General features: G+C 39.5%; 1 protein-coding gene across 1 annotated transcript in view; it reads right to left on the bottom strand.

Moving 5' to 3' along the window:
* LOC137433128 (paired box protein Pax-5) overlaps positions 1 to 20762 on the bottom strand; it is a 415587-nt gene that overhangs the window by 152316 nt on the left and 242509 nt on the right. Inside the window, exon 7 of the mRNA XM_078783329.1 lies at positions 8420 to 8534. Within this exon, the coding sequence (XP_078639455.1) occupies positions 8420 to 8534 (115 nt within the window). The remainder of the gene's footprint in view (positions 1 to 8419; positions 8535 to 20762) is intronic.

Genomic DNA, 20762 nt, shown 5'->3' with positions numbered 1-20762 from the left:
AGTTTGGAACTCGGTAGTGAGTGTTGCAGCCAAGGACAGACGATTTGTACGCACTATGCGCTTCAGCACTCGGCTGTCCTGTTCTGTGAGCTTGTGTGGCCTACCACTTCGCGGCTGAGCTGTTGTTGCTCCGAGACGTTTCAACTTCACAATAACAGCACTTACAGTTGACTGGGGCAGCTCTAACAAGGCAGAAATTTGATGAACTAACTTGTTGGAAAGGTGGCATCCTATGACGGTGCCATGTTGAAAGTCACTGAGCTCTTCAGTAGGGCCCATTCTACTGCCAATGTTTGTCTATGGAGATTGCATGGCTGTGTGCTTGATTATATATACCTGTCAGCAATGGGGGTGGCTGAAACAGCCGAATCCACTCATTAGAAGGGGTGTCCGCATACTTTTGGTCATGTCGTGTATATATACAGCGAGGTACACAGATGTTGAATTTATTAAATTAGATGTGACAACAAAATAAATCATTAAAATATGAAATCAAAACCACTTTCTCAGGATTTCCATGAATTCTTAATGATATAGTAACACTTGTAATGTAAAATAACCATGATATAGTAACACTTGTAATGCAAAAAAATGAAATCTGTCTTTATAGGTATTCAATAATCACTGTGACACCCATTTGCCTTGAGGTGCCTGAACTCAATTTAATTTGGCAATGATTCAGTTAGTTTATGGATTATGTTTCAGTCAATTTTTCCCAACAGTTTTGTGATGTACTCCAGAGCATAATCAGATTGCTCACATAAATTTTAGCTCTCTCTCTCCCTCCCAAATACATTAACCCTTCATCTATTCTGTTAAGACAATGTTTTAGTTAATAATGAATTTCATCAATGAAAAAATATGAAAAAATCTTAATACAATGGTTAATGTACATATATATATAGATATATATATTATATAGATATATATATACATATATATATAGATATATATATATAGTTATATATATATATAGTTATATATATATAGTTATATATATATAGTGCATAAATATAAATATATATATATATTATCTTACTATAATTCACCAAATGTCCGTCTGTCCGTTCGAAGGTACCGCAAAAACGGCTGAACCGATCGCAACGATATTTTGGGTGGGTATTCCTGGGACCCCTTGGAGTGAAATAGGCTATATTGTTTTTCCAATTTTTTCCCAATTTTCAAAGTTTTCCAATTTTTCCAAACACGATGGAATCATATTTACCAATATGAACAGTGATGTGGCTTTTGTTGAAATTCTACGTACCAGGAGAGAGTAGATCCACTCCTGACAAACTCTTCCGATATAAATGTGCGGCTCCGAAGTAACACGGCAGCGTGTGCCAAGCGACTGAGAAACAGGTCTAGCGGCTGCTTCCATGTTACAGATTCGGCGCGCACTCTTCACACATAAACGTGTGACTGAGAAATACATGTAGCGGCCACTTCCGTTTTGCAGAATTCAATCTTTTTTCAAAATGGGCGCCATGTACTGTTTAGATTTTGGTGATTTGCGTGTGATATGATTCAACTGATGTTTATATGAATCGTTAAAATTTTTAAAAAGCCTTCAATTTCTGATATTTTGCCTTTTCATTTGGGCTTCCCTATTGAAGCCCCGCCCATAGGGCGGGTACCATTGCTAGTATATATAATAATAAAAGACAATGTGTGTGTGTGTCAGTCCATTAGTGTGTGTCTCCTCCATAACTGTAAAACCATGAAACATAGCTGCCCAAAACTTTTGCATGCATACTAAGAGAACTCCAAAGGCATGCATGAATGAAAACTGGGTCTTTGGATGAATTTAAACACGTCTTTTGAAGATAATTAACTGGCTTATTTAATCAAAACAAAACGGGCTTTACCCTTGGTCAGCCCGCTATCCCTCACAGGGGTCTTAACCTTTTTGGCTCACTCAAAAACGCCTTGCGCCTTGGAACAGGCCGCAATAGATTCTGCACAATTAAATGTTCAAAATTTATTTTTTCACTTTCGTCACACATCATCGAATGTCTGATCTTCATACCTACGAATCACTGTATACATCACATTTGTAGGTGCTATAGTTTTCAAATCAGGAGCTTGAATTGATGTTATCCATTATATGATGTGATTTTTCATGATGACCTCTAATGGATGAATTCAAGTATATAATAAAAATACGATTTCGCATTTCAGGATCACATCTCGTGGACTAAATAACTGTCAAAATGTGGAGTGAAGTTGAACTAGTTGAGCTGACCTCTTCTTAGCCATTCCAATGAGTCTTCTTTGTTATTTCTATGATAAGTGGAGAAACAACTAAAAGTAAAGACACAATCAAAGATGATGGAACAGGATCCAGTAAAGAAGTTGTTTACTTTGAGTTCCTGATTATTAACTGGACTACATTTCAACTAAACAGGTAAGAAGTTATCCCAACAGGAAGAAGTATTGAGTAAAGAAGAGAGAGTTAAAAAAGGAAGAGCATGTTTAAAAAGCAGAAATATGAACATGTGAAATCTTCTCTTGAAAAGCAGCAGCAAATTGCTTTGCTTTTTTTTTTTTTTTCAATCAAAGTAGGACAACATGAGGATTTTGCTTCAGCAAAATATTTAACACAGTGAATTGTTGCTGTTTCCTAATTTAGGGAATTTAGTAACAAGTGGAGAAGACTGATCAAGGCCATTTAAAGGTATCTGGTAATAAATTGAAATCTGGTAGTAAACTTAAATCTATCAATTTATTTGCTACTTGCCACAGATGATGTAGGATTGTAGGTAATATATTACAGCATAAACATCCTGTTGAAATTTCATCACAAAGACTAGAAAGCCCAGCACATTAATCAAGCAGTGGGTGGTCTATGTTTTCAGAAAGGAATTGTACAAACGGTGCAAATTCTTGCACAGTTTGAATGACGGAGTTACTGGCTGGAATATGATGCCATTTAACCTTTGCTGCTGACATGCATCTGCAGGTGGCCTGAGACAAAATTGGGAAAGTCTCATGTCTTTACTGATGGAAGACAACACCAATAAGACGAGAAAAATTACTCTTTGGATTCTACCGTGTTTCAGGTAATGTAGATATTTGCTGCCGATGTTTGGCTTGGAATTTGTTTTCCATGAACAATGAACATGTGCGTAAAACTGTGCAATAAAGCAACAAGCTATGGTATTGTAAAGAATTTGCACGGTAAAGTGTTCTGATTAAACATCTATATTTTCAAATAAAATTGCCAAATTTTTCAAAAGTTTATGGACACCATGATGTTTACAGTTTACGATTGACCAACTTGAGGCTGTTTAATTGCCCAGACTCAGAGCGAATGCTAGAACAATTACACCAGGGAGTCTGAAAAGGGTACCTGGTCACTACCACAAACCTGTCTCAATCAATGTCAACCAACATGACTCTTCCAAAGACATGTCATGTCCAAATTCAAATGAATAAATAAGCATACTGGGTGCATGTTCACTTTTCAAGGTATACACACTGTAAACCATATACACAGTGCTGCCCATGAATCGTGACTTCCTTCAAATTATGGAATTTTTCAGCTGACCTATGATGAACTGGTACAGAGCTCTTTATGATATCACTTGGTGTAATCAACAAGATCAAGTACACTGAAGCAATGACAAACCACTGGGATTACAAAGGGAGATTGATTTGTGCACCAAATTCCAAAATTGCAAATATCGACAAAAGATTTCCCAATTATGAGATACCTATTAATTATACACACAAAAAAGTTTGGGTATATTGAGAAAATATGACAAGGTTAAATAAAAGCCAAGGGGGAGGGACAAAAGGGCGGGTATGGGGGAAGAGGATGAGAAGGCACAAGGGTAGAATGATGTAAGAAGATTTAACCAAAGAGCGAAGAGGTAGGAAGATGGAGGGAGTCGAAATATACTAGTTTTGCGTACATCGTATGTGAATCTCCTTAAAGCATGACTGCTGTTGTTCTAAATGTCTCTCCAATTAAAATGTGGACAATATGTCAATAAAAGGAAATGTGACCCAAAAATCAACTAATACACAGCCAAGAAGGGAATCCATACTTTTTACTGATCAGTACCATAGTCACTTTACCTCTACACTTTGAAGTGTTTGAGAGCATTTGAGTGCTTTTTATCTACTCAACTGCTCTCCAGAAATTCTTTTTCTTGTTCCGTTATTTTCAAAGGTCACATTGTCTTTTCTTATGCCTCCAGGTCTGCTATTTCAACACAGACCGACAACTGCCATTTCAACCTTAACGATGTTGGCATTGCCAGAGAAGCAACAATAGCAGCTGTGATGATCCATCAGTACTGTGGTCAGTCTGTCATGTCAAAGCCATAATAGAGCTGGACATGGACGGTAAGAGCTCTCACCAGCAATGGTCAACACTCTTCAGCCAGATAAATATTGGCCGTGATTGGAATGAAGAAATGTCCTGCATGTCCTACAATCTGCTATCATAAATACGAATGTAGATTGGCACTGACGATACAGTATGATTGCTATCTTAATCATCAATATGTTTGTGGAATGAAAGCCCCAGATAGTTTGGTTCAATGTCTGCTGTGCCTTCAGCATAATGGCGTGCTTGTGTATCATCCGAAAAGCAATTTCAGGGTTAGAAACAATAATGAATTAATGATGGAAAATGCAGTATTTAGGCATTATGGACTCGTTATGTTCTCGATATTATTTTGCCAATGTAACATCAGATATGCATAATAAAGCATTTGAGACCTCCTTGAATTCAAGTCATGAGTTTACCTGGTGCCTCTCAGACAGCAACACAAGTGACTGAACCTGAACTTTGCAAACACCACCAGTAGAAAACCAAAATATCAAATGGAGATGGTTCAATGAAGAGAACTTTGAAATGTGCACCCTTTAATGAAAGTTTACAGCGGTTAGGGTGCCGGCTTGGGATCCTAGGATCCTGGGTTCGAATCCCGGTCGATCGCTGAATTAACACCAGGGGGGTTGACTCAGCCTGTCATCCTTCTGAGGTCGGCAAATTGAGTATCAGTTCACTGGCAATTCCCTGTGTGTCGCAAGAGGCGACTAACAGGGTTGGTGGCAGGAAGGGCATCCAGCCATAAAACATTGCTTCAAAAATGGGACCATATGTCCCGAAAACAAAAATGGCCCTCTAAAGGTGGACAATGAAAGTCTACAAATATCAATTTCTACATACTCCATGTGGGGTTGATATTCACTTCTTAAGATATTTTATCATCATGCCAGTCCATGGAAAGTGTATTCAAAAACAACAGGCGTGGTGTGAAAAAAGGAAAGTCAATCTCATCAAAGATTCAATATTGAAAAGTTAAAAACGTGGAAAACACTTTTAGGATGCATAGGAAATGATACTCGGAACCTACGCCCCCCCCCCCCCCCCGGCTCCCCATCCTCCTCCCCGGTTCAGGCCGAGATGCACGCTTGCCGAGGGAGACAAACAGCACTGACGATAATGGCCCCACTCGCAGCACATTGCCATGGCTTGATTTAGTGGTGCATATGCGCGAGAAATGAACATGGTGAAGCACAATCACTTGGAAAAATGAGGCATGCGATTTATGTAGGAACGCTTGCAATTTGGCACCACGGTGTGGGCAGTTTGCAGAAATACCAATTTATAAAGAGACCACATTGGTGCTACCAGAACATGCTTCGGAATATGCAGTCTTCGTATGATTCCAAATATGCTGCACTTGTATTGCATACAGCCGTGGCATTTGCTTTACGAGGCCTAGCGATGGTTCAAATGTCACTCTGTGGAAGGAATTCTCAGAACTGAGCTCGTAAATGCTTATAAATGACAAAGCACTGTTGGGGAAATTTTTATTATTATTCAAAATAAGTGTCTTTGTCTAGAAAAAAAAATGGCCTTATTGTTTCTGCATCAGACAAAGAAATTTTTTATCATCTTCAATCCCCCACCTGTAACCTTGTCGACTTCCATCAACGCTACCCCAAAATCCACACCTCTGACTCGCAGGTAGGTCACCATTTCTCTTTGTCTCTCTGCTCTCCTCTTTTTCCGTTCATTCATTCCCTTGCTTGTTTATGTCCCCCTGCTTACTTCTCCCACCTGTCCATATGTTAACATTAAATGCAGCCGTCACCTCGCTCTTCCACGAGCCTCAATTTTCTACACGCGGAGCGTACAGTGGCGATGCGATATTTCACAAAACCTGACAAATTTGTGAGTACAGAAAGGAAGGCATATTATAGTTGCCTAATTTCTCTTTTCCTTGGGCCATTTCGTCATGCCACCATTTTCCTTTTGTCCCCGTTTACAACACGCCTTCAGATATATTATCCCACTGGCGTGGAAAGAATACAGAAGCGTACAAAGAGGGTTCCGCACATATCGAAACAGCAACTCCAGCCGAGAGTCGCCTTTAGAGATGGCTACTTAAATCTATCAAATATGCACAAGAAATGAATTGCCATTTCATGCTGTCCATCATTATTACGGCAGCAGCGCATCTGTTGGCATTTTTATTCCTCCTTTTGAAGAAGTGGAGGCAGATGACATTAAAAGCATGGGGTTCCTTGCGGTGATAGCGTGAGAGAAGGATGGTGTAGGCACGAAACATTAGATGGATGGACGGATGGCCAAGTACGGTGATGGATGAACCTCTTCACCACATATCATTTGAACAACTCGGTAAATGTTATGGACTGGTTCACTCCAACCCACTAACTTCTGGCTAGGAAGATGCGCAATAGAACAAGGCAAAAATAAATAATAATCAAACACCTCTTTACAACACCCGTAGACTGTGCAGCTTTTGCAGTTTACCTGAAACAACTTATCACTTCAAGTGATCATGAAAGTTTTTCCTTCTGTGATCTGAACATTGAATTGAACGAAATGTTCTGTTTTTAAAGACTTTCCAAACGAGGTTTATTGGAGGCTCCAAGTCGATATTATCCGATTCAAATGTACAGTAAAGCAACATTAGCAAATTGATGCAGATTTTAATTGCTGGTCACTAAACAGTAAAAGCAATAACTCTAACTTTAAAAAAACAAAATCCAGGCCATCTCAAATTGTTTGTGATGAGAATTTGTTCGAGTGGTCTACATAGCCCCTGAATTATGTTATTACCTCAGTGGACAGAGGTTATGTTGTCTCTCCGTCTGTCTTTGCCAGCAGGATGTCTCAAAAAGTAGTGGACGGATTCGGATGAAACTTGGTGGACATGTTGGGTATGTGAAAAGGACGAATTGATTCGAGTTTGGTGAAGATCCGGATCCGGATGTGAATAAGAGTGATAAGATTAAGAGGTTTTAAGTGATTCTTCACCATCGAGAGATGGGGCTAAAAACGATAAATAGGACGATATCTCAAAAAGTTATGGATGGATTCATTGAAATTAGTGGACAGGTTGGGTGTGTGACAAAAAGAAGCCGATTACATTTTGTTTCGGGTCCAGATGCAAATCGGCCTATCAGTGGGATGGAAATGAAGCCTGTTGTTGGGCTAGCGGCTAGGGTGCCGGCTTAGGATCCGAGGATCCTGGGTTCGAATCCCGGTCGATCGCTGAATTAACGCCAGGGGGGTTGACTCAGCCTGTTCATGCCTGTTCATCCTTCCGAGGTCGGCTAATTGAGTACCAGTTCACTGGTAATTCCCTGTTTGTCGTAAAATGGTGACAAAAAGGGTTGGCGGCACGAAGGGCATCCGGCCGTAAAACATTGCTTCAAAAAGGGGACCAAAAAACAACAACAACCACGGTCCCCGGAAAAGGCCAACCCCCGCTTGCGGGGAAAAATGGCCTCTAAAGGTGTTTTTTTTTTGTTTTTTTTTAGTGGGATGGAAATGAATGTAGAAGGAAGTGGAGGATGGGGAAGACCAAGAAAGACTTTGCTAAAGATGGTGGAAGAAGAAATGCGGGCAAGGGGGTTAACAAGGAGAGATGCAGAAAATAGGGCAAAATGCAAAAGATTGTCATGGGGACCGCAAGGCTAACCCCCGCTCTAGCAGGGAAAATGGCCTTAAAATGGCTGTTGTTGTTGTTGTTGTTGTTGTGGGCTACAAAATGTAAACTGTTCAGCCTGGCGGAAGTATGTGCTCTACTGAGTGCCGTTTTAGTTTAATTATATAATTTGTGAGTATTTGAATTGGTCACTGTCAACTGGGCAGATATCAAGGACCAAGGAAGACCTGGAAAGGTCATCCTGCTTACAAAGTTACATAGTGAACACGTATCCCTGTGACAAATGAATTACAAAACATGGGGAGAAAAACGAAAAGCCTAAAATACAAGCAGATATCATTTGGCACACGCATCACGTACACACAGTATCAGGCCAACAGCAGATATTTGACACATATATGATAGGTGCTTGCTACTGGGATGGTGATATTGAATGATATTAATGAGATGGCTAAGAGGTAGATCACAACTTTTATTACCTGCAACGAGAGGGTAGCTTTGTGGGACCATGTCTGTAGTGCCGGCTCCCACCATACTCGACTTCACGTCGTCCAGGCCTGCAGGCAGGGCTCCCATCGGGGGGTATTCTGTTCCCTACAACACGAGCGCCCATTGTGCCATTACAATACATCCTACCTCTTTTATGTAACCAACTTTGGTTTCGGTATCAAAATGTCCTCATCAAGGGTAAAGTTCCACAATGGTAAATTGTCATGCTCATTTTTTTTACAAATGCATCACCAATAAAACATGATGAGCATTGTATACAGTTAGTAGTACAGAAAAGCAAGGCCGTGTTCTGAATTATAAAATTCTGCAACACAAAGAGCTCCATGATTCATTTCATTTTGAGAATGATTTCATGATTCCATGATTCATTTCATTCCATGATTCATTTCGAGAAGATTTTGCAAGTTTTTTTTTCAACTTTTCTCCATGATGCATAATATCCCTGTCTTAACAGTTTTCTGTCAAAAGGAAAGCAATTTTGATAAACGTCTTATTTACCAGTTTATTACAGTTTATTTATTTACCAGTTCATTTATTTACCAGTTTATTTATTTACCAGTTTATTTATTTACCAGTTTATTTATTTACCAGTTTATTTACCAGTTTATTTATTTACCAGTTTATTTATTTAGCAGTTAATTTATTTACCAGTTTATTACAGTTTATTTATTTACCAGTTTATTTATTTACCAGTTTATTTATTTACCAGGTAATTTATTTACCAGTTTATTTACCAGTTTATTTATTTACCAGTTTATTTATTTACCAGTTTATTTATTTAGCAGTTAATTTATTTACCAGTTTATTACAGTTTATTTATTTACCAGTTCATTTATTTACCAGTTTATTTATTTACCAGTTAATTTATTTACCAGTTTATTACAGTTTATTTATTTACCAGTTCATTTATTTACCAGTTTATTTATTTACCAGTTTATTTATTTACCAGTTTATTTACCAGTTTATTTATTTACCAGTTAATTGATTTACCAATTTATTTACCAGTTTATTTATTTACCAGTTAATTTATTTACCAGTTAATTTATTTACCAATTTATTTACCAGTTTATTTATTTACCAGTTTATTTACCAGTTACAAAATGCTGATTTTTTTTTTTTTGACATTCAAATATTGGTTACAGCATCAGATACAACCCACAGCTTCAACAAAAGCAAACCCCCTCATTTTACTTCACATGGGTTAGTTTTTATACTGAAACAGAATGAAAGAGTATCGGCTTCATTTGAAGCAGCCAAATTCAAAATATGCATGAAGGAATGCGACTATCGTTTATTTATTTATAATGGAGAGCGTTTCCGAGCACAGGTGCACCTTGGAATAAGCTTCTTCTTCTTCTTCTGTAATCACATTTCCATTAATAGGCAGAATACGACCAACAAACTTATATACGGGTCACATTAATAATAACAAGGAACAAGGAACTTACAGGCATGAAAAGGCCATTAGACCCATCAACTTGCGCTGTTATTACAAACCTATGGTTGCGTGTCCGTGCTCTATCATTTTTAAATGCTGAGAAACAGGCAAGGAAGCAGCACGCACCATTATTTTGAATCTTTTTTTATGACTCAGCTGGGGTTCGAACCGCTTGAACTACCAACCTCCCAGACTCAGAGAGAATGCTGTAACAATTACACCAGGGAGTCTGGTTACAACATTCTTCATAATCTTTGGATGAAAAATTAAAAATGTCTTCCCCATAGCTTGGTGGATTTTTATTTTCCTTTTCAGACCAGACTCAGTGGTATAATGGTTCGAGCATCCGTTTTGACTGGTTCAAACCCTGGCCAAGTCATACTAAAGACATATAAAAATGGCATGTGCTGATTCTTTGCTTGACGTTCAGCATTAAAATGTTAGAGCAAGGACAAGCAATGCTGGGAAGGCAATGGCAAACCACCCATTGTAACCCTTGCAAAGACACCGCTTCAGCAGTACCAACACCCTGTAAAGAGCATGGTAGAGGCTTTTTTTATTCAACATACTCAATATATTTTTCTCATTTTTACCTTCACCACCAAAGGTGGATGGAGGTTATGTTTTCACCCCTGTCTGTCTGTCTGTTTGTTTGTGAACAATATATCTCAAAAAGTTGACGGATTCGGACGAAATTTGGCAGAGACGTAGCGTATGTGACAAGGACGAACTGATTCGATTTTGGTGATGATCCTGATTCAGATCCGACTAGTAGAATGTTTTAAGTGATTCTTCGCCATTGGGAGATGGGGCCAAAAACGATACATAGCAGGATATCTCAAAAAGTTATGGACGGATGATTTTGATTAAATGTGACTCTGTATTGTGATTTTCTGGTCTACCCTGGGATACAAAACGTAAACTGTTCACCTGGCGGAAGTATGCTCTCCACTGAGTACTGTTCTAGTTCTTCTGCATGTCTTCTTTGCAGCCATGTCGTTGGTACTAGATACGATGATTTTAAAGCCAAATGCAAAGTGAACAAGATCAGCACTCAGAGGGTATAGTCTCGCTTCACATGTTCAATCTGACCAAAAATACCATCGTTAAGTGAACACACTACTATTATAGCCAAGTGCTATCATGGTCCATATACTCATATCATCCGTGCCCCCTATTATGTCACACAGTTTCTTGGCATGGGTTATGAATGTGGTAAATTCAATTCTTCACCCACATTGGGTCATATAATAAGATATATGAATTTTCAATTCAACCAATTATGGCTGAAATACCACTTCACCGATGACATCATCATTATCATATACCTCATGGGGAGTTCAGGACATACACCAAGTTTCAATTTACTTGGTTAAGCAGTTTTGGAGAGAATGATGTCCAAGTTTTTTCCTTTAATCCAATATGGATGCCAAACCATGTGACCTCTGGCATCAGAGTTAGCAATAAAATATTCTCCATGGGGATTCCGTCCGATGTTTGCGGTTGCAAAGAAAACCATTTTTAAAAGCAAAAATATATATACACGCGCACGCACACACACACACACACACACACACACACACACACACACACACACAAACACACACACACACACACACACACACACACACACACACACGGGCATTGCAATAGTCTCACATCCCTTCGGGCGAGACTAATCAAGTGGAGAAGCTTGACATTTAACAGACATCAGTAAATAACAAGATATGTAATTTTGCTATCACCGACATCTTAACAAGCGGTGACATGACTTTTGGGAAGGCCCTCACGGATGCACAATGTTGAGTGAAGATTTCACAAATCCATCTGTCTCGTTTCCAATATAGAGATAAAAATCCCTAAACTATTTACTGGTTAACTTGATTTATCCACTTTCCAGCTAGAATAATCAAGTACCAACTAGAAAATCCTTATTGTTTGAATGCATTTCAAATCAAAGCATAAACAAACTTTATCCTTCTCGATAAGAAGCTTTTTTTAAAACTGTGATTATTATGTGAGCATTTGCATACCGTTTCACAAAACATTTGCGTCGAACATGAAGAAGCAAAAAAAACTAAAAGAAATAAAAAACAGGTTTTCTTTTTGTGTGCTTTCAATGCTAAAAACTTGAAAACCCCTGACACAAGGCTCCCATTGTGTGAGTAGCACTCTGGCAGACAGCCTGTCACGTTCCACGAATCAGTGCTGTTTACACACATAAAACTTTCAAGTACACTTTGTCCTCCTGCCACTTGCAATACCAAAGTATTTTCTTTCTGCCTGAAAGGAAAACAAATGAAAAAGATGACATTCGCAGTGGGATGGGAGGAATGTGTCATGAGGAACGAAAGCATGCAACGAAAGCGAGACTTTAATTGAATGGCAAAAAGAACCTGAAACATGTGCGATGCTTCTAAATAGCAAAAGCTATTAAATGAAGCTTGAAAAAATTGCAGAAAGTGAAATCATGACGTTGCTGGTTACTTGTTTACAAGTGGTGAACTTTTAGGGTTACTGGCCTACTCTCTTTTTCCCCTACTGTATTGGGAACACAATGCAGGGATTGCTTTGCGGAAAGGTTTTGAGCCACGCAGACGGAGGCGGTTACAAAACGGCGGTTGGAAAGTAGAGAGAGAGAGAAAAAAGAAAAGACAACAATGATGGTATAAACAAACAATCACATACCGGATGTAAAAAAAGGGTTTAGTTAAGGATAATAAAAGAGATAAGATATAAACAAGGAACTTGATGTTAATGCTAATGATCATAAACTTAGAAACCTCAAAAGGAGAGCAAAGACTGCAAAATGAAGGAATTTCCACAGGCAGGAGAGAACTCTAGAACAACTAAACACAGAGTAACAGATCGGTTAGGCCTAAATGTGGAAGTAGTAAACAGTTGAACATAAACAGGCAGCAACTAGAACGGCACTCGGAGGAGTGCATACCTCGGCGGGCCGAACAGTTTATGTTTTGCATCCCATGATAGGCCGGATCTGGATCCAGATCTCCAAAATCGAATCAGCTTGTTCTTGTCACGTACCAGACTCATCCACCTATTTTTGTCGTAACTCATCCACACCTTTTTGAAATATAATGCCGAATATCATTTTTGGCTCCATGGTGAAGAATCACTTGAAAATCCAAAAATAATTCTCGTATCCAGATCCGGATCTTCACCAAAATCAAATCAATATGTCTTTGTCACACACCCGACCTCTCCACCAAGTTTCGTCCGAAACCATCCATAACTTTTTCAGATATCCTGCTCACAGACAGACAAACATACTGACAGACAGACAGACAGACAGACAGGGGTGGAAACATAACCTACGTCCTCCTACAGTGGTGGAGGTAACAAAGTAAAACGGTTGAAGACCATGATAGAGCAAAATAAAAGAGACATCACATAATTGTCCATAGTGAGGATGTAGTAAGTCCTTCTAAACAAAGATGGATGACACAGAGAATCTTAGATTATTCAGCTTTGGAAAAACAGACATTAATTTATACATCAAAACGTTTCAGAGAGCATAATCTGGTTTTATTCGACGTTTCATCAAGAATAGAAAATACAGTTTATATTGCAAATCCCTATTCGCTGTCTGGTCAACAAACTAAAGAAACAAATTGCCTTCGGTGATATTTTGAGCCCAAGTTAAATGTCTATCAGATGAAACTGAGAGATGCGCACAAAGCAATATAAACGAGAAAGATCAATCAGAGACTGCGTACCTTCACCGGAATTGTTTCTGTGGTTTCATAGTACGTATTTTATAGACGTACTCACATTATAATTGTAATGTACATACTTTATAGATGAACTCGCATTCTAATTATATATACTTTATTTATAGAGGTAAAAAAAAATTCCCTTTTTAAGGCCATTCCCCCTGCTAGAGCGGGGGTTAGCCGTGCGGGCCCCATGACAATCATCATGGTTCCCTCATTGAGACAATGTTTTTATGGCCGGATGCCCTTCCTCACGCCAACCCTTCAGTCGCCTCTTACGACACACAGGGATACGGTGTACCTATTCTAAACCGGGGCACAAAACTGCAGTTTATTATGAAGGTGGCCGGAGGCATTATGTTTTCGGGTTGTCCGTCGTCCGTCCATACGGGCCAAACCTCGTTTGTCTCAGCAACCTTATGTCGGATTGAGACGAAACTTTCAGGGTAGGAGTGACACCCATGCAGAACGTATTTATGATAATTGTGACGTCATAGCTCACGTGGTATGGCAGCCATCTTGGATTAAACGCAAACAATTAGAAATTATTTCTCAGAAACTGCTGAATGGAAAAATTTGAAACTTGGCACATTGTCACCTATTCCCAATGGGGAACAAAAGCATAATGATGACATCATAGGTGAAGTGGTATACCAGCCAAAAATGTTTTAATCGAATTCCTTATCCTAAAAATCTGAAATTGCGTGCACATGATCTATGACCCATTTGTATTGAAATATTAAATTTATGGCATCATAGGTCACCTGGTTTGGCAGCCATGTTGGATTTAACGTACAGTCATTAGTCGGGTCATCGCACATTACTGAGATATGACTATGCTACTGATGTAGTGCACATGCAGGATGCTAGTGGCATCGCATTGATAATAAACTTGCAAATGTTTGACTGTGTAGTAACAGGATAATAAAGGATGAGCAAAAAGTACTCTTCACTAATCTCTCTCTTTCTGATGTACCATACTCTTTACAGAGTGTCGGTGCGTCCAAAGCAACTTCTGAGCAAGGTTCACACTAGGTGGTTTGCCATTGCCTTCCCAGCCGTAGTTAGGCAGAAATTTGGGATTTGGCCATGGTCTGGCAATAGCTCACCTAATCTTCAGGAAGGGCACCGTGGGGTCTTTAATGTCCACCAACTAATACCAGCAGACAAGACGTCTAGTTTAGCGTCCATCCGAGGGTGGCACACACATTGATGAATCACCCTGTCTGTGAAACGCCAGGATGACAGTTTATCGCTGGGTCGCTGATTCAACCCATGGTTAGACAGCTTAGAGGCGATTGTGCGTACCTCTAGAGTCTAGACCATCCTGCCAGCACACTCTACAATAATGCTAAGAGTTTAAATAATAAAGTGGAATAGCATAAACAGTGATTCATAGTGAGGAATGTAACAAAGAAGCAATAACAGAAACAATTTAATGAGCAACACAAGGGGAAGACTGGATTCAAAAAGTCCAAGCTATAGTGAGCTCTTCATGCATACTTTCCAACAAGGTAGGCAGAGTGGGAGTTGTAGCTTTAGCTTTAAAAATTACAGTGGGAATATAGTTACAACAGCTTTAAAAGTTTTAATGGACAACATGTGTTAGTATATCTGGTGGCATTTCCTTTGGTATCATACAGTACCTGAACCCACAAAGACATCAAATTAATAATATGATGAATGACAGCCTAATCCAAATATTTTTTTTGCAAATGTGGAAGAGATTTGATTTACATCCCTTGCATATTACTTGCTTGAGGTCAGTTCATCTGCAGCTCCTGATTCATGTGCCCAGACGTCTTTGATGTCATTCATGTCAGGACTCGGTGATGTCCAAGCAATAAGCTGTCTTTTAAAGGCAGGTGGTGGTTCTGGATGTAGGGCATGTAGCACAATCTTCCTGCAGTAAATGTGTTCCATACTGCTAAATGCATTGCTGGCATCGTGGTAAGAGGGTTTCTTCTATACAAGCAAGGTATTTTGCAGTATTGGACACATTTATTGCAGGAAGATGGTGCCACATGCCATACATCAACAACCACTTTTTAAAGTTCCCGTTATTAAATTCCATCTTACACTTCCTTGTCGATTCCTTGAAAGCATCGAAACTTTCCTTCTCTCTCGTTCTTGCAAGATAGTTACCCGACCCTCAGCTTAATGACACTGTCTGTTTGTGCAAAATTGAGGCTCATGGAAGAGTGGAGCGAGAGAGGCTAAACTGGTAACTTAGTGACAGTGAGGCAGTGAGGCAAAGGATCAAAGGAGCTGGTGAGGGACAGAAAGCTGAGAGAGCAGAAGAAGCTGGACCGGAGGAGAAGCAGTAAAAAAAAAAAAATGGAGGCCACAGAGCTGTCTGCGATGTGAAAGTAACAAACCTTGTGCTTTGGCCTCATTGCAGGAAATACTGATAATATTGACAACTTCGTTTCCACGGAATCCAAAGGAGATGTGATGCTGGAGCCGCAGCCCTTAGTGGAGAGCAGTACTCCATTTAGCTATGGGAAAAGACCTGGAAGACTGAGTTGTTCTGATTTTTCAAGGAATGACATGGAAGGACTGAGGATGCCCAGCCTGCGACTGGTTTTAAGGCCAGCTTTGCTATGTGGTCAGTCTAGGAAAGGTCATGGTTGATAGTGAGGCCAAGAAGTTCATGAGACTCAACCTATTCCAGCAGATAACCATGGGAAATAAATGGTAGGATCATTTGATGATCATTCTGGAATGACAGGGTGAGAATGAGGTTTGTCAGGATGGAAAAAACATGTTCCATGTATCAAACCAGCATGTAATCAATTCCACATCAGCAGAGAATGATGCAGCTGCTGTTTGCCTATCAGTGCAATGGAGTACTGTACACCACAATGTGTATTCATTGGCAAAAGGGAAGATAAGGTTTTCCAAAGCATCATGGAAGTCATTAATGGAGATGAGGAACAAGACTGGGCCCAAGACATTATACATTGGGGCACACCAGCCTCTACTGAAAGAGGAGAGCAACATATTGACCGTGTTGAGTTGAGGAAGTCAGTAAAACAGTTATGAAGGTGATATTGTACACAACAGGCAATGAGCGTGGCAAGCAGCGGAGGATGTCAGACTGTCGAATGCCCCAGATAGGTTCAGGAATATGGTCCTAACCTCTTATTTGAGATTTTGGGCCTCCAACCATTTCTGACTTGGAATACATATTTATAACTCTTAGGCTAACCCCTGCTCTAGCGGGGAAAATGGCCTTAAAACGATCATTCATTCATTCATTTTCACACATATAATATTTCTATAAATCACAAATAGCTCTGCACAGAGTTTCATCAAATGTTTTAGTTATTTATTTTATCCTGACATATTACCACTACCTTATATTATTCTTCAACATTTTTTCAATTGCTTTTTTCCAGCCTTCATCCAACCAACCTTCATATTGAACAGCTTTATAAATGAGAACACTTGTCAAAGGCTTTCTGAAAACTAAATAATAAAAAAAAAAAACCACCTTTAGAGGCCATTTTTCCCCACAAGTGGGGGTTGGCCTTTTTCGGGAACCGTGGTTGTTGTTGTTTTTTGGTCCCCTTTTTGAAGCAATGTTTTACGGCCGGATGCCCTTCCTGACGCCAACCCTTTTTGCCACCTTTAACGACAACCAGGGAATTACCAGTGAACTGGTACTCAATTAGCCGACCTCGGAAGGATGACAGGCTGAGTCAACCCCCCTGGCATTAATTCAGCGATCGACCGGGATTCGAACCCAGGTATCCTAGGATCCTAAGCTGGCACCCTAGCCGCTAGCCCAACACCAGGGTTTCTGAAAACTAAATACGGACCTCAAATCAATTTGCACTACAGATATCAGTCCTTCAATTTTATTCTTTCTCTTCTTATACCATACTCCAAAAGCAGCATGTAGGCACTGCCAAAGCAAATATTAGCAGGGAATGCATCACGTGATTTACAGTTGGTGGAGAGGGAATTTTGAATTTGGTGAGGGTACAGGCTCACTTTAACCTATTCTTTAAAAAGGCACCACTTTTTTTTTTAACACCGGCCAGCGAGCCGCTCTAAGACAGGATCACACTTGATAGCTTTTCAGAAATTCGACCAAATTTCCTCTTTTGGTCCGATGAAGGCCTTGATGCCCTAATGTCAGCTCTACTTTGCTTCGCCCGACAGTTGGCAAACCATTGTTAACTTCAGTTGATAAAACTATCGTGCACCCTTTGAACCCCTCTTAAGTATTCTTAGGTTGGGTAAAATTCCACAAAACACGACTTGTACCTGTTTTACTTTAAAACGAGCTTCTCTATTCATTTGCATATCCCTTTCATCTTCTCCAGATTTTTTCTATGCCGCAGCATAAACAATTACCAGTACACCCTTTTTTACCTTGTACAATTCCATGCACTATCCAAGCAATATCTAAGACCGCAATTCTCCTCCAGACATCTATAAAATTGTCCTAAATTTCCCTTTCCATCTATAAAAGTTTGAATCCACAAATGTACCCAAACAAATGTACCCAAACAACCCAAACAACCCAAACAAATGTACCCAAACAACCCAAACGAATGTACCCCAAACTATATCATCTGCTCTCTTTGCCATGACCTTGCTCCTGCCCCTTGACCTGACTAATCATGATAATTGTGCCCATTGCCCTGATTTTGCACCCACTCCCTGCTCTTTGATCTTGCTTTACCGTTTCCTCTTGTCCTGACCTTGCTCATGCATCTCCCCCTCCCCCTGCCCCCAACTCCTATCCCTAAACTACGTATCTAGCATTTCTTGCCTCCTCTGCTTCCCAATACTCAAAATCAATTTAAAATATATATCTCCTGCTTTTTTCTCTATTAATCATGCCTGTTTCATTTTTCTCCACTGGTTATCATTCCTCATGTCCTTCGTGAAAAGTAGGTGAGCTATCACCGGCTCCATGGCTAAATTCCAAATTCCTGCCAAAACCAACAGAGGGAATTGCTTCAGCGGCAAAGTTGCGCTCTCAGCCAATGATGCTGCCCTGCAGCCTTGTGCTGCATACGAACGAAAAAGATGATCATTCTTCATACATTCCTCAATATTTGTATCGCCTATGTTGCAAGCACTGTCTATTGATAGCCCATAAAGTTTTTTTTGGTAAGCTCTAATTGTAATCTCACATCAAGAAGCTGAGGCTCAGCATCTGCTTCTTCCTCAGCATGGGCAAGTTAGTGGCGTTGCAGTCTTTTGTGTAGGAATAGACAGTGCCGTCAGGCCACATGTGTGTTCTACCAGAAACCCTTTCCATATTTCCCTTCCCAAATATCCATTGCCTCGTATTGTTCTACTCTTGCATGAACCTTAATACGTGTATAAATTTTCATTGTTTAAATAATAAGCCGCTCATCGCATTTCTGCGTAATTTTATTGAATGCATTACTGCACACATTATCTTGTGCAACTCAATTACACATTATCTTGGATGCATCTACTATCTGCTGCTTCCTTAAATGCAATATATCAAGTCTGGGTCCTTACTTTAACATCTAATATGAACTTTTGATAGGTCGGAAGTGAGACTGTCAATCATTTGTTGCACTGTGGGCCTCCTTGCTGTTTCAAAATGTTGTGCTCATTGTAAACTGCTGCTTTGGGCTCTTGGCAGCCTCCATCTTGTGAAAAAACAAAATGGGTTGTAAAACTCACTGATCAGGTTTCCTGTCTTCTTACTTAATATACACGACTCAATTACTCAATGATCTTGAACATGCCTCAGGTGATGCAGAGTTAGGTTGTTATTCAAAGGCAAGAAGGTTTAAAAACAAGTGAATGTTGAATGATTTGTTGATTTATATGCTGTTTTGTTGACTTAAGCAAATAGACAGAAAAAGTTGCCTTCCAATTACTTTAATTTGCTTTCTAATATAAAACGCAAAAACTCCGATAGAATGCTTGGAAGCAATACTGTTCAAATTGAATCTTTTATATCCAGCATTAAAACCTCAGGGAAGAGCGGGATTACAGAGGGTAGCAGGCTTACGAACCCACAAAGGGAGGGGAAGCAGGCAGACAAGGGCAACACACACAAATAGCATTAATAAGACTAGACGGACGAGCTGCAGGTCGATAAAAGGGACAGGATGAGCAAGTGTATGAAAGATCACGGGTAGGAATAGGTGAGTATGGGGTACAAAATGAGATGGTAATGGACCGCAATGTTGAAAGAAGAGCACAAAAGGACAGACTCCTGAAGGCAATTCCACAAACAAGAGAAAAGAGTGATAAAGAAGTGAAGGTGAGAATGGAATTTGTACTTTTGGAGAAAATCAAAGGCCCCCTTAACCCAACGTCCTTCCACTGCCCATTATACATTTTGAACCTTTATACATCATATAAAGTACATTGAATGAGATGAAACAAAGGCACCAAGTTTTCAATTGAAAGGGCAAAGTAGGAGAAGATTTAAGAAAAAAAGCTGGATTAAGCGATTTTCAAAAAAATTCAGATTCTGCAAAAATAAATAACTAAAGAACTGTCTGAAGATGTAAAGCAATAGTTGAATTGATCAGGAAGTCCAACGCAGATGGGTGGATATCTCAAAACCTTTTGGACGGATTTGGCTGAAATTTGCTGTACAGCTTGGGTGTGTGACAAGGACGAATCGATTTTGGTGAAGATCCGAATGCAGATCTGGATACTATAAATTTTTAATTGCAAGTAATTCTTCACAATTGAGAGATTGGGTCAAAAACGATATATAGCATAATATTTCAAAAAGTTGTCGACTGATTATGCCAAAACTAGGGGGATCGGTTGGTTCGGCGACAAGAACAAGCCGATTCGATTTTGATTCAGGTCCAGATGCAGATCCAGCCTATCAGTGGATTACAAAACGTAAACTGTTCAGCCTGGCGGAGGTTTGCTCTCTACCGAGTTCTTTCTTTTTTCTTTCTTTATTTCTTTTTTCTCTTTTCTTTCTTTTTTGAAAGAAAACCATTTCATTCATTTCATCCATTTGATCCATTTGAAATAGTTTTTTTTTTTTTGAGATAATACCTTTGCAGTAGATAGGACATCATGGACCGATAGAATAGCCCCAAAATAGTTCAGATTAACGCCACTGGACGTTTTTCTTTGGTGACACCTGAAATCAGTACTTTATACCAC

The sequence above is a fragment of the Myxine glutinosa genome, chromosome 8, assembly GCF_964187855.1.
Source record: "Myxine glutinosa chromosome 8, kmMyxGlut1.1, whole genome shotgun sequence".
Taxonomy (NCBI): Eukaryota; Metazoa; Chordata; class Myxini; order Myxiniformes; family Myxinidae; genus Myxine; species Myxine glutinosa.
The sequence above is the reverse complement of the archived record's forward strand: the minus strand, read 5'-3'. Positions and strand labels throughout refer to the sequence as shown.